The 13,412-nt window shown below is 43.9% G+C and overlaps 1 protein-coding gene and 2 long non-coding RNA genes across 3 annotated transcripts; 2 read left to right on the forward strand and 1 right to left on the reverse strand.

Annotated features, from left to right (window-relative positions):
• The first annotated feature begins 2,559 nt into the window (after window positions 1–2,559).
• LOC131884796 (exosome complex exonuclease RRP44-like) lies at window positions 2,560–5,713 on the forward strand. The gene has a single exon (XM_059232682.1). The coding sequence runs from the start codon at window positions 2,699–2,701 to the stop codon at window positions 5,651–5,653; it is 2,955 nt and encodes a 984-aa protein (XP_059088665.1). The 5' UTR covers window positions 2,560–2,698; the 3' UTR covers window positions 5,654–5,713.
• A 4,103-nt stretch (window positions 5,714–9,816) lies between these two features.
• Window positions 9,817–13,033, forward strand: LOC131884798 (uncharacterized). Its single transcript, XR_009373754.1, has 2 exons — window positions 9,817–12,090; window positions 12,369–13,033. It is a non-coding gene; the product is annotated as an uncharacterized LOC131884798 (long non-coding RNA).
• On the reverse strand, window positions 12,171–13,406 carry LOC131884797 (uncharacterized). Its single transcript, XR_009373753.1, has 2 exons — window positions 12,860–13,406; window positions 12,171–12,611 (listed from the first exon to the last, which is right to left on the reverse strand). It is a non-coding gene; the product is annotated as an uncharacterized LOC131884797 (long non-coding RNA).
• Window positions 13,407–13,412: the final 6 nt, after the last annotated feature.

Below are 13,412 nucleotides of genomic sequence, written 5' to 3' on the forward strand. Positions count from 1 at the left end.
CAGTGCCCGAAAGGCGGGCTGGGCCGCTCGAGATAGGAAATAAGTAGAGGAATAAGTAGAGAAATAAGTCTTTTCTGGGCATTTATAACTTCGAGGGTCCGTGAATCTTGTTCATTTAGTTTCGTGCATCTGGAGATAAACGTGGTTTGTATTCAACACAAGACCCAATGGTAGGGTTATCAAAAGGGGTATGAAAGTTACAAATGTAACTGTAGGTCAATTAACCAGGAATGAGAAATCATTAAAACCCATTTTTGAACAGGTGGCAGAAAATGGTGGCAGATAGTGGAAAAAATTCCTTTAAAGTCGATTTTTGCTAATGAGGATATGAATTGGATGGGAAATCATTAAAACCCATCTCTGACTGTAATGAACAAATGAGTTGTGGGAATGACGTTTGTTACAAAGTCAGATGGCAGCTCTCTCGCTTCCCATCTTATTTTGGGTGTCACAATAGAGGGATATCCCACTTTGTCGTCACAGCCAACATTGATTATAACCTCACCCTTGGGAATGACTGCAGGTTTGCCTATTTAAGTTGTTAAAGCAGCAACTCATGCTGTAATTTAAATACCGCAAAGAGGCTTGGACTTGGCAAGCCTGGGATTGAACAAGGATTCGCAAATTGGAAAGCAGATGCTCTACCAATACAGTACCCTAGCAAGCCTACTGCTACCAAGTATGCTGCCTCAGAGCATGGCGTACTCCATGCTCAGACACACAAACACACAAAATGTAGAAACTGGCATACAAAAGAGAATCCACAAAAAGGGTTAGAACACATCAAAACTATAAATTGGAACAATGAATTTATAAATGGGCCCACTAAGTGCAAACATGGCTAATCAAAAGAATGACAGTAATGCACTCAAACCAAGCACACAGAAGAGGGTTTGTAGCACGCCAAACATTAAAAGGGTACACCAGATAGTAGAAAGGCAGACCAAACAATCAAAAGGTACACCAAAAAATAAAGAGGCAAAAAGAAATAAAGCTAAACATTTAAAGTTTAGAGGTACTTGGGCAATAGGGGCTACCCTCCTCCAGCCAGCAAAGCCAGCCATCACATAAGCCATATCAAGTTCCTCAAAACCCCTTCTGCCAATCATCTATAGGGCATGTGAAGTGAAGGAAACTCAAGAAATGTGAAGTGTGGCAATCATGATATTGAGCATTTTGAGGCAAAGAAACATTAGAGCCAACTTGTATCAGGCATACACTGAATTTGTCATTAAACTTAGTTGCCCAGCTTGTTGAAGCAAGCAGTATTCTAATATTGAACCAAATTGCTGAATATCAGTGTTGCCGCGCTACATTTTTTTGAATTTCTCTTGCTTCAAATGCCCTATAAAATAGACGCTATCAATTTAAAATTGCGCCTATTTCTTTGACAAATGCCATTTTCTATTGCACTTTAAATTGTTCCTTTCAGTCTCTTGCCAGCCAGCCTTGAAGACTGTCAGAACCTATTAGGTTTAGGCAGGTGAAACAAGTCATTCCACTCTTGGCTGGGGCTGGATTGGGTCTAATAACCCTGATCTAACATGAGAGGCTAACAGGACAAGTTTGGGATGGATCAGGCCAAAACCCTGAGCGGCTCTGTACATCCTTCAATTAATTCTAGCAAGGTTGAATCATAGAATAAAACGTTTGAAAACTTGATTCTGCATTTTCTGGATCATTGGAGCCTGCATGATACTTTTAAGAAATACTGACAACATGTTAGATGGTCACCTGAGCATCAATTGATTGAACTCTTTCTATAACCATGGTCATCAAGCCTTGCTTATGCTTTGTATCCAAACATTGACCTTACCACTAGCCAGCCAAATGCTTGATGGATATATTTTTGTTTGTTTGTTTGTGTACCAAAATTTTTCTGTTGTGCCTTGATAGTGTTTGATGTGACAACATATTGTTTGGTGTGCCAAATTCTGGTTTTTTGTGCTCTCTTTTATTTAACCCATAACGCAAGGGAAAGTTATGACTAGGCTCCAAAAAGTAGCTGTTTCGCCAAAATACGTTTTCATCATATTACAATGCAAAGACAATGAAAAAGGTGTGCAAATGCAAACACAGACTATGATGATACAAAAAGAATTGATACAATGGGAAAAAGGGTTGTTTTTAGCCCCTTTTGTCTCTTTCCTATAACCAGTGTTATGGTGCAAAATTAAGGAACACTTACTTGGTGATCAATTGAGTTTTTTTTATATAATTCAAAAGAAATACACTTTTTTGTTAGAATGGTTGAGATTGATCGATGCTGGACATGTGAAAATGTTGGAAAGGCCAGAAAAAGTCAAAAAGTTTTTCCAGATGTCATGTGACTGGCATCTGAGTCAATCTATGTAGGGAATCAAATGACCGGGAAAAAACATGGGCCATCCAATTCCAGGATGCTCAAGAATCCTCACTGTCCTCAAGTATGGATTATGGATTTTAATCGACCTTCGCCCAAAACGTCATCAATCACGGAACCTCCAGATGGTCCAAGTAAAAACAAACTTCCAAACAATGAGAGCTAGAGGGCGCTACGATGTTTGTTTTGATCCTCTTTGACATGGTAGACACGTGCTGGTGGATCCCGAAACTAGCACGTTATCAGAGTTAGCCGGACTGGAGCCCCCATGGACCCCATGAATTGAAAGTAAGTCCGATCATCGCTTCGTTACGCTCACCTACCCCACCCGCCAAAATGTTGGCCCACAAGACTTTTCTCAAGAAAACCCGTCGGGGCAAGATTCTAAAAGTGGTGCGCGAACACTATCTCCGGCAAGATTTACATTGCGGTTGGAAAGCCTGCGCGCACTGCGCGGTAGCTGCCCCATCAGAGGCCTCAGTCGAGGCGCCCTTGAACACGCCCTTGACGCCGCCCGAAGTCAGCCCGTGTGAGGCCGTGGCCTCGCCCCATCTGCTCATCTTGGACACGAACGTGGTCTTGGATCAAATTGACGTGTTGGAGTCGGGCCATTTGGCCGATGTGGTCTTGCTGCAAACTGTGGTGCAAGAAGTTCGCCACCGCTCTTCGCCCATTTATAAACGCCTCCAAGATCTGTTGGCCCAAAGCCAGCGGCGTTTCTACTTTTTCGTCAATGAGCATCACGCCGACACGTTCGTGGCCCGCCGACCCGGCGAAACGCCCAACGACCACAATGATCGGGCCATTCGGCGAGCCGCTCTCTGGTACCGCCAACATCTGGGCTGGGCCGTGGTTTTGCTGACTCAAGACGCCGATAATCGTCAAAAGGCCCAAGCTCAGGGCTTAATCGCGCTCTCCGTGGAAACCTATGTCCGAGGGCTGGTCGACCAGCCCGAATTGGCCGATAAACTGGCCGTGCGAGCCGAACAGGCCCATGATTTGACCCGTCCGGCTCTCTTTCCCGAGCATTGGGCCCCGGCGGCCATTAATCGCGGGGTGAAGAACGGTCAGTTACTGGTGGGTGTCTTCTATCTGAGTCGCACCAATTATACCCAAGCTTCGATTAACGTCGAAGGTCGCGATCAGCCCGTGCTCATTCAAGGCTTGGCTCATCAAAACCGCGCCTTGGATGGCGATCGGGTGGCGGTCGAGCTTTTACCGGCACCCGAATGGCGGGCCGAGTCCGAAGTTGTTCTCGAAGATGACGGGCAAGATCCAGGCGATACGATAACCGAGGACCACGCGGTGTCCGGGAGCACGTCGCGCCAAGTTCAACCTTCAGGCAAAGTGGTGGGGATCGTTCAACGCAAACGTCGCCAGTATTGTGGCGTACTCTTACCCAGTCCTGTGCCTCAGGCCACCCGCCACCTGTTTGTCCCCGCCGAGAAGAAGATCCCCCGCGTGCGCATCGAAACGCGCCAAGTGCAGCGTTTGACCGGCCAGCGGATCATCGTCACCATCGACGCTTGGCCTCGGCATTCGCGTTACCCGCAGGGCCATTTTGTACGGGCGCTTGGACCCATCGGTGACAAAGCCACGGAGAATGAAGTGTTGCTTCTGGAGCACGACATCCCCCATTCCAAGTTTTCTGAGGCGGTCTTGGCCTGTTTGCCCGAATTGCCTTGGGTAATAACGCCCCAAGACGAATCTGAACGCGTCGATTGTCGCCATCTAGACATTTGCTCCGTGGATCCCCCGGGTTGTACCGATATCGACGACGCGCTACATTGTATCCAACTGCCGAACGGAAACTTTCAAGTGGGCGTTCACATTGCCGACGTGTCGCACTTCATCCGGCCAAACACCCCGATTGACCTGGAGGCGGCTAGTCGAAGCACCACGGTTTACCTAACCGACCGGCGCATCGATATGGTACCGGGTTTGCTTTCTTCCAACCTGTGCTCACTGCGAGGGGGCGTGGAACGGTTTGCGTTCTCGTGCGTTTGGGAAATGGACCCGGAGGCTCGAATCATCCAGACCAAATTCCACAAAAGCATCATCAAATCCAGAGCGGCCTTAACCTACGAGCAAGCTCAAAATCGGATCGACGATCCATCAGATGAGACCTCCGTGACTCAGAGTCTCCGCCAATTGATGTCTTTATCCAAGATTTTGAAACAGCGTCGACTCGACCAAGGCGCCCTCGTATTGGCGTCCTCGGAGGTGCGCTTTACGGTGGACAGTGAAACTGCTGATCCTATTGACGTGCAAGTCAAGCAAATGCGGGACACAAACTCAATGGTGGAAGAGTTCATGTTGGCCGCCAACATCTCATCGGCTAAGAGAATCTTCCAAGAATTCCCGGATTGCGCCATGCTTCGCCGGCATCCCGCTCCCCCACCTTCAAACTTCGATCCATTGGTGAAGGCCGGCAAGCGACAAGGTTACGAAATCAAGGTGGATTCCGGCAAGGCATTGGCCGACTCGCTGAATGCCGCCACCGATGGCAAAAACGCTTACTTCAACACTATGCTGAGAATGATAGCTACCCGTTGCATGATGCAAGCCGTTTATTTTGCGTCAGGCACCATTGAAGAGCCGCTTTTCCAACATTACGGCCTGGCCTGTCCTATTTACACGCATTTCACATCACCGATTCGTCGTTATGCAGATGTGATCGTTCATCGCCTCTTAGCGGCCAGTATTGGTGCTGATTCTACCTATCCTGCCTTGTTGGACAAGAAGTCCACCCAAAACATTGCTAATAACATCAATTACCGTCATCGAATGGCCCAATATGCCAGCCGAGCTTCGGTCAATCTTCACACGCACATGTTTTTCCGAAACAAGAAACGGGACGAGATTGGTTATGTTCTGTTTGTGCGCCAAAACGCCATCCAAGTGCTGATCCCCAAATATGGTCTGGAGGGCACTTTGTACTTACGCTCAGACACGGACAAGTCGATTGCGTTCCATTTCGACGAGGATGAGCCCAGTCAAAGCTGCGGCGATGTGACCATCCGGCTCTTCCAAAAACTGAGAGTGCAACTGACATTGGATTCGTCAAACGTTCAGCATGAGAAACTGGTTCTGAGGTTGGTCGAGCCTCATATTCCGGGATTTTCCGTGGAGGCCATTTCCGATGATGAGACGAGCATGGAGGAAGAGGCTCCTCTTGCCGGTTCGACGCCTTCATCCAAAATCGAAGCCAATGCTAAACCGACGAGAAAGCGCTCTTCTCCCCAGAATTCGAAGGCGACACCCAAGGCTAAAAAGGGCAAGAAATCGTGAAGATTGTGGCTTAATTTTCCAAATAAATTGCATATGCCCTCGAAAGGTGATGTTAAAAGATCCGCTTGCATTTATTCAAATAGCATTGGATGGCTTCGACTACATGATGATAATTAAAATGAGAGGCAAAGTGGATCGGGTAGTTGTGGGGCCTCCATCAGGATATTGCAGCGGAGCGATTGAGGTGGTAAACTCTCCTTAAATTTTGGCGGCGACCCATCCTGAAAATATGAAAAAAACGTGTCAATGGAAGGACGTAAAAGTGACAGGACTATGTGGGGTGAAGATCCGTTGTACGAGCTAAGTCATGAAAATCTGTATGCCTCGGATCAGACACAGGGTATCTTGGCTCCCCGGGCCAACTGCTTTCATCTTGGGTAAGACAATCAAACCAGAGACACTCAAATACTAGGTTAGTCGACAAGATTGAGAAACAGGGTTATGGAAAAAGAGAAGAGACTACAATCCAGATTTACCCTAAGATCTGTTTGTTTGTATGCATGTGGCACATTAACCAACCAACCAACCAACCACTTTACGGCAGATCGCACGGGCGCTCTGGAACAGCCATGGCTAGGTTTAGCCCTTGAAGTCTGTCAAAGGAGGGAAATCGCATTGATTGAAAGAAACTATGCCGGACCCAAAGTGAAGGTCGGAAAAAAATGTGCTACATTTTCATGCCTGGTTGGAGGGAGGACTTACCTTCTGGCTTGCCATTGACCCATTTCTTGAACTTGATGGAAGCATTTTCTCGCTTCTCCGCATCCGCTTTCAGTTCTTTCTTCAGACTCTGTCGAACGACACGAGCGGCAATATTAGAATACTGCACATAGCTAAAATAATGACGGAGAAAATATTGGTGACTGACTGATATCGCCCAGCCAACAACAACAATCCAGTTTACTCTCAGGTTACCAAGATCCATCTTCACATCGATCAGACAACCTTCCAGATCAGAAGATCTGGTCTCCAGCACCCATCTCACTACAAATTAAAGGATTCGAGGGTCATTCCTACTTACTTGAGTCCGGCTTGTCTCCAGAAAGTCATGATGAGTGAGTGGAGCGAGGAACGTTCGAGTGAAAAGACCAAATCCGAAAGACCAATGATGGATGATCTGACCCAAGTGCAGCCTCAACGTGAACGAGCAATGGAGTAGCACAAAAGAACAACAACAACTCACAAGTGACAGGGTGACTCTTATCTTGAAATTAGAGGGGGGAAAACATTTAAAAAAAAAACACCCGTGGGTAGGTAATAGTTGAGGCAGCTACAGGGTTATTCTAAAAAGACAGTATCAGACAGTGATTATTGATTTTATGCACTGACATTCTCTGGCAAGTGCTTTCGTTTTGAGAAGTTTCATGGGACTTAGAGGCATAACATCATGGTCACTATGACCGAGGGGGAACATGGCGACTCATGAAAAGGAGCCCAGCCTCAGCAAGTGTTGAATTTTCAACCCCAAGAGTGGTCGATAATCTGTAGGGGAAACCTGTTTCCACCCGTTGACTGGACGATATGATAAAAGGTTTAAAAAGATAGAAATTTCATTCACGCGTGACTACGCTCTGCTATTAGGCTTAGAAAATATATCGATCATTTTCCTTCCCCTGATTGGAACACAGAGGAAGCGAAATCCAGAGATCTGATTGTGAGCCAGTCAGTCCACGGATGTTAGGGTATGTTTTTTTGTCTGGGGGTCTTTGTATATCTAGACTAAATGCCTTCAATCGGGTGGAGTTGCATTCTTCCATGTTTACCGATTCAACTGCAGTAGAAAACTACAACAGTACTACAACAACTTTTGTGCTGTCTGTCCTTTTAGAAATCAGACAATGGACGTTCAAATCTAGCCCTTTTACGGCCTCTCTTTTGCCGGACCAAGTTCACAAGATCTTGGACCATCCTCTCCAACCGTAAAAAATCCCTCATATCAACAAAGCTACGTTCTACTGGAGGCAAAGCATAAGCTGATGGGGATGGTTGGGTTTGGGAAATAGGTTGGGCAGCTACATTAGAATAGGAACGAATTTGGGGAATAGGGGTGGGGCAAGGAATATTAGGGAGGAGAGTGTTTATAGGAATAGGGGTGGATTGGGTATTTGAAGGAAGAGGAGGGAATTGGGAAGAGAGGTGGGGGGTAGGAGGAGAGGGGGGAGGAAGTTAAATGGGTTAAGGAAGGGGGTGGGGCGGGATTAGGTTTAGGAATTGGGTCAGCTCTGAAACTACGAAACTGAGCTATCCTATTTCTCGCCTTTCTTTGCCTCCCTTCTACGTGGCCGGAGGTATGCCGTACATTAAAGCACGTCTTAAGTCTCATGGACTGACGGCACATGTGTGGGAGAAAAAAGGGACAATCTACCTTCGGACATCCCATCTTCCTATTGTACTTCTCAAGGCCGAACTTGAGAAGTTTTTGACACCATTTAGGGTGGTCAAACTGACAGCCTTTTCCTTCTTCAGGACAAGGCTGCTTCCGGTAAACAGGACAGACTGGTTTCTCTACAGCTGTCTTTTCGTGCTCTATTTCAAGAGGAGATACTGCTTCAACCTCTACATTGGTCAAATCAGTCGATTTCTCAACTACTGGGTGAGCCTGTTCTTCAAGCAACTCCTGGTCTCATTGACCCAAACAGCTAAAGCCTCTATAATAAACGGCTTATTGACCACGGAAGGATTCTTCCCTGCTAAGACCAAGTCCAAACATTGTCTAGCCTCTTTGCTGACTTTTCCAAAAAAAGCTTCCATCATAAATGCAGGAGGAGTAACTATCTATGAGCAGAAAAATCATGAGACCAGGAAAAGAAAAGAAAAAAAAGGCTATGATATTGTCCTGAGATGCAGGAAAACGAAGCAAAATAGGAATAAACTACCTCACATCAAACTAAACATAGAAATCTAAGATGGAGATAGTGTTTAAGAAGTAAGGGACAGAGAAAAGCAAGGAATCAAGAACATATGTGAAACTAGGAAAACAACTCAAAGATACAGAAATAAACCCAACAACTGTCTAACACAAAATGAAATCAATACACTAATGAACAATAAATCAACTGTCAAGGACCAATACAATCAAACTAAAGAACTACACAAAACGATTGGAACTAGAAATACTACACTACAAGCCAGAGAGAGACTACTAAAGCTAAACATAAATGAGCAATAAACTTATTAGGTTTTAAAGTAATTACGTCTTACCAAAGAGCCGTGAAAAACCCTTTCATCAAAAGGTGTTTTTCCAGCAGTGCAGCAATGCATTAGCACTGTTGGAGAGAATTGCTAATTCAATGATCATTAGAGCAGGTCAAAATTCACGATACTGATGGTCATTATAGACATCAAATTTGCTCAATCAGTGATCCAATTGACCGAAATGTTTGCTGATAAACTTGCCAAAATACACGTGACAAAATTTTAGAGGTCTGCAAAGATCAATATAGCCTTTCTAGCAGATGATGTAAATGAAAAAGTTTTATCGTGAAGAAAAAAATTATTTTATCATGAAATTTTAGTTTAAGGATATTGTCATTAAAAAAGGCAAATTCAGAATGCAATTAAGAAAGAACAGTTTTTCCCCATTTATTTTAAGTTCAAGTTCAGAAAATGGCAAAGAAAGCATACATTTTGAGTTTGCTTCCACATCAATTCATCTTTTAACAGTTCAGTCAGCTAAAGCCTGGCTATCTAAACAAATTTTGGAGTCTTCCAGCTATCCTGATTAATCACAAAATGAGAATTAAAATTGAACAAAAACCATGACGAATAGATATTTTTTTATGCTTACTTCCAAGGAAATCTCCGTTCATGCATTCATGGGTATCTTCAATCGATTCTAAAAAAATGGAAATTGGGTCAAAGCTGAAAAAAAAATATTAAGAAAGATGACCAAAGGTCCCATTTGGTCCCTGGACATAATCAGATTCTTTTAAACGATAACTTGTCTCAAAATCGTAATTCTTATGTAAGTCTTTTCTTTTTCGATAATAATTCGTCCTTGATTGATAATTTGCCCGTGTGAAACTAATTTGAGATTTGCCTGCAAACGAGCCCTGAAATTATATGGTGTCACACGAGTCCTTTGGCTGAAACAGGAGACTCTGAATCGACTTTATCGTTTCACGAGATAATCGTTTATCTCGTGACAGCTGAAGAACCTTAAAGCTCAACAGAAATTGCCAGTTTTACCAATTCCATCTAGCATATTTTGATCAAGAAAAGTCAAGGTTGAAAAGTGCGTTTGCTCTTAACCGCTCTGAAGGTGTTATTGGTTCAGAAGTTTGTTTGTTGCATTTGCTACTTTAGTGTTTACATCTTCTCAATCCATTCCGTTGGACTCAAGCACGGAAATGTCTCCTTGGCTTGAATATGATGCTTCAAATTTTCAAAGCCGCCTCACTTCACTTCACTTAAGGGATGGACTTCTTACAGAGAAGCTTTACCGACTTCACAATGTCAAATACTGTTTTCCATCATTAATTTTGCGACATTGTTTCAAACCTTTAACACTCATTATCCCATCCAGGGTCCCAATCTTGACTCCTCAAAGTATTATGATGCAATAACATTGTGAGCAATTATGCCAAGCGAAATTGAAATGCCCAGGCTCATTATTGAAAAATGTTGACAATAAATCTTCAAATGTTACGCATTAGGACTGCTTGAGTAAAAAAAACTCCATTTCTCTTGAAGATCAAGAATGGCCTGGATGGGGTAAACCATAAAATATTGGTCATCTAAAATTTTTGTAAAAGTAATTGTCACGAGTAGCACCATTACATTTTTTTTCGAGTAATGGTTGTGTAACGAATTACTATTTTTGATTAATGTAACGTAACTGTAATCGTTCCTTTTATTGAGGAACTACTAATGACCTGGCTAAGGGAGAGAAACACATCCGAGCTGCCCGTGTGAGCTCCGGGAAAAAGCGGCAAATTCAAATCAATGGTAGCTGACTGTCAAGTAGGTTCTGTTTGCATGTTGCACTTCGACGACAGATTTGAAACCTATTGTAGTCCATTTAATAACTAACCTCATACTAGAGGAGTGGACATCAGCGGAGCTAGGCCGATTTTTCTTTTTGACATAGCTATTTGATGGAGGTATAAATGGAAACACGCAGTAAAGCACTGCCATTTGAGGTCAAACTGCACACATTTTATTTTATGGTAGTATCCCCTTGTGACTTTTGGGGAGCTGAAATGTTGTTTTCACAAAGTGGCCTCGCTTCGCCAATTGCCATGTCCAATCCTCCTGTTAAAGGCATCCTTGGTTTAGACAACCATTATCAAACACTGCTACCAAGTGTTTGTTTGTTTGTTTGTTTGTTTGTTACGAAGTCAGATGGCAGCTCTCTCGCTCGGTCTGCAATCTGAATATGGTTGTCCCAATTGAGGGATATTCCCGCTTCATCGTCAAAGCCGACATTATTTATTACTTAACCCTCGGGAATGACCGCAGGTTCGCCCATTTAAGCTGTTAAAGCAGCAACTCATGCTGTAATTAAAAAACCGCAATGAAGCCTGAACTCGGCTTCCCTGGGATCAAACCAGAATTCGCAAACTGGAAAGCGGTTGCTCCACCAATACGGTACCCCAACAAGCCTATTGCTACCAAGTATGAATCTCAATTATACAATTTCAATCGAGGCATTTGATTATGCGTCAAAATACGAATTTATTTCATACTTTCTACACTAATTATCATTTTCTAACTTTTACTCGCTCATGATGTATTTGGCCATTGAATTTGGACAAGGCCAGTGTCATATATCGGGAACAGATAACATGCGGACCTAGTCGATGCACCAGACTGTAACTAGGCGCTCCGTGGAAAATCCGTGATTATAGACGCAATAACGTAGGGCATGGGCTACAGCGTGATCTAGCACCCTCATTGCGGTACCAACATATCAAAAAATAAAAATTATTTGGGTTGAAGGTTTTTGAATCCAGTTTTGGGGCAAGCTTCAACTCGTTGGAATTTGACTCCAGGAACAACACCTTAACTTGCCTCTAGGACGAATTTCACAGAGGAAGATTGGCCTCGATCTGAAAACTCTCTGGGACTCTAAATTCATTCCCATTGCTCAAGAAGGCTCGGATGTTCTTCAGAAGATGAGCCCTATCAGCCAGATATGACAGAGCCGCACCTTCCCAAGATGGATTTGGAATGCAAGTTGTCCAACCTGAATCTCTCCCGACAATCACACCGAACTCTCCACATGGCCAAATTGGGGGTTCCCATATCACTGGTAACGGCAACTATTTTCAGCCCAATCTTGGATGCTTCATGAATGACATTTGTGATGATATTGGCATATACCTTACCGCTGGTGCTGCTACCGGTGTAAGAGTAAGCCACTGTCTGCGTTCATCGGGCGGCGATCCCTCCTAACATGACAACCAGGGCTTTTGAGGCATCACCATCATGATCAGGTAAGGTCACATGACCCACAAGACGAGAAGAGTCATAAAAGTTCCCTGATGTTATTGCCATTCTAAGAGATGACAGCATATCCGATCTTGGGATGACATATATTCAGTCTTGAGTGCTAACATACTAAAAACGCCGTATGGAATCCCAGAGTCGAAGGAAATGTCTTTGGCTCTCCTCTGCAATGTCCTCAATAAAGACAGAGGGAACTTTTGTTTAAGGAGCGCGTCGTAACCCGACTATCCGCAAGTAAATCGCAACTTCAACCCTTGCTTTACAGTTGTGTTGGTCCATCGCAGTCTGTAATCGGATTTTGCCACACACTTCTCTTCTCCATGCAAGCAATCTGATCTTACGCAAAAATGATTGATGATGAGCCAACCTTTGCTTTGTGAAGTTGAGTGGTTAGTACTTCTAACCGTGACTGCATCCGCTGAACTGATTGATTGCTCATCTTTAATCTCTGTCTCAAGGTCTTAATAGTCTTTCCGTTCTTCTTGACATTTTCATTCCACCATTTGGCCTAGAGAAAGAAATGTAACTTTAAGGTTATTCTAATACATAATATGATAGAAGGAAACCCGTGAAACGATGACCAAAAGTTTTGAATTTCCTAGAATATCCTCGGTCCTAAACCTAACCTAAAAAATGTCTTTCCGACCCCTACTTATCACATTATGGTGTTTTAAAGGTACTAGAGACTCCGAAGAGAACCACCAACAATACAACAACACGAGATTGAATGATGAGCAATCGTTTTCGTTAGACTACCTCGTCTGAAAACATGTGGCATTTGTGGCACATGGTTGGAACCTCGTGTGAAAAGATTATTGCAGGATTGTCCTCAAAAGTCTCCTCAAATTCATTCTCCTCTTGGCGTGATGTTTCTTCAAGCTTGGGGATAAGCTTGAAGTTTGTTCCAATGCTGTTGGAAGTGGGGTCTTGGGAGTAACCATGATCTTTGATGATTGCGGAACAATGACTCGCACGGTCAATTTGAATCGAACCGTAACGCCTTTTGTCTCTTGATCTTCGCTGCTTTGGTAGAGGTCTCACACTGCACGAAAACACTGAAGGCACTGAACCTTTTTTCAACCTTTGCTTCCTCCCATCAGCACGGAAAAGAAAATCATCTGCTACAAAATGTTCCTGCAAAGACAATGTTATTAGTTTTTGTCCCTTACTGTCCTTCAGAGGCAACAGTTTAGATAACGGTGGCAATCAAACTTGATGACAATAAAAACTCTTCCCAAGTTTATCGCGTAGATCACGCTTCATACTGTAAGTTTTAGTCCTGTTTTAAAGAGCAAATGGATTCAATGAT

Source organism: Tigriopus californicus, chromosome 8, assembly GCF_007210705.1.
Source record: "Tigriopus californicus strain San Diego chromosome 8, Tcal_SD_v2.1, whole genome shotgun sequence".
Taxonomy (NCBI): Eukaryota; Metazoa; Arthropoda; class Copepoda; order Harpacticoida; family Harpacticidae; genus Tigriopus; species Tigriopus californicus.

Bases quoted from the DNA above. Each gene is read 5' to 3' on its own strand.
- LOC131884796 (XM_059232682.1), top strand. From the start codon at position 2,699: ATGTTGGCCCACAAGACTTTTCTCAAGAAAACCCGTCGGGGCAAGATT.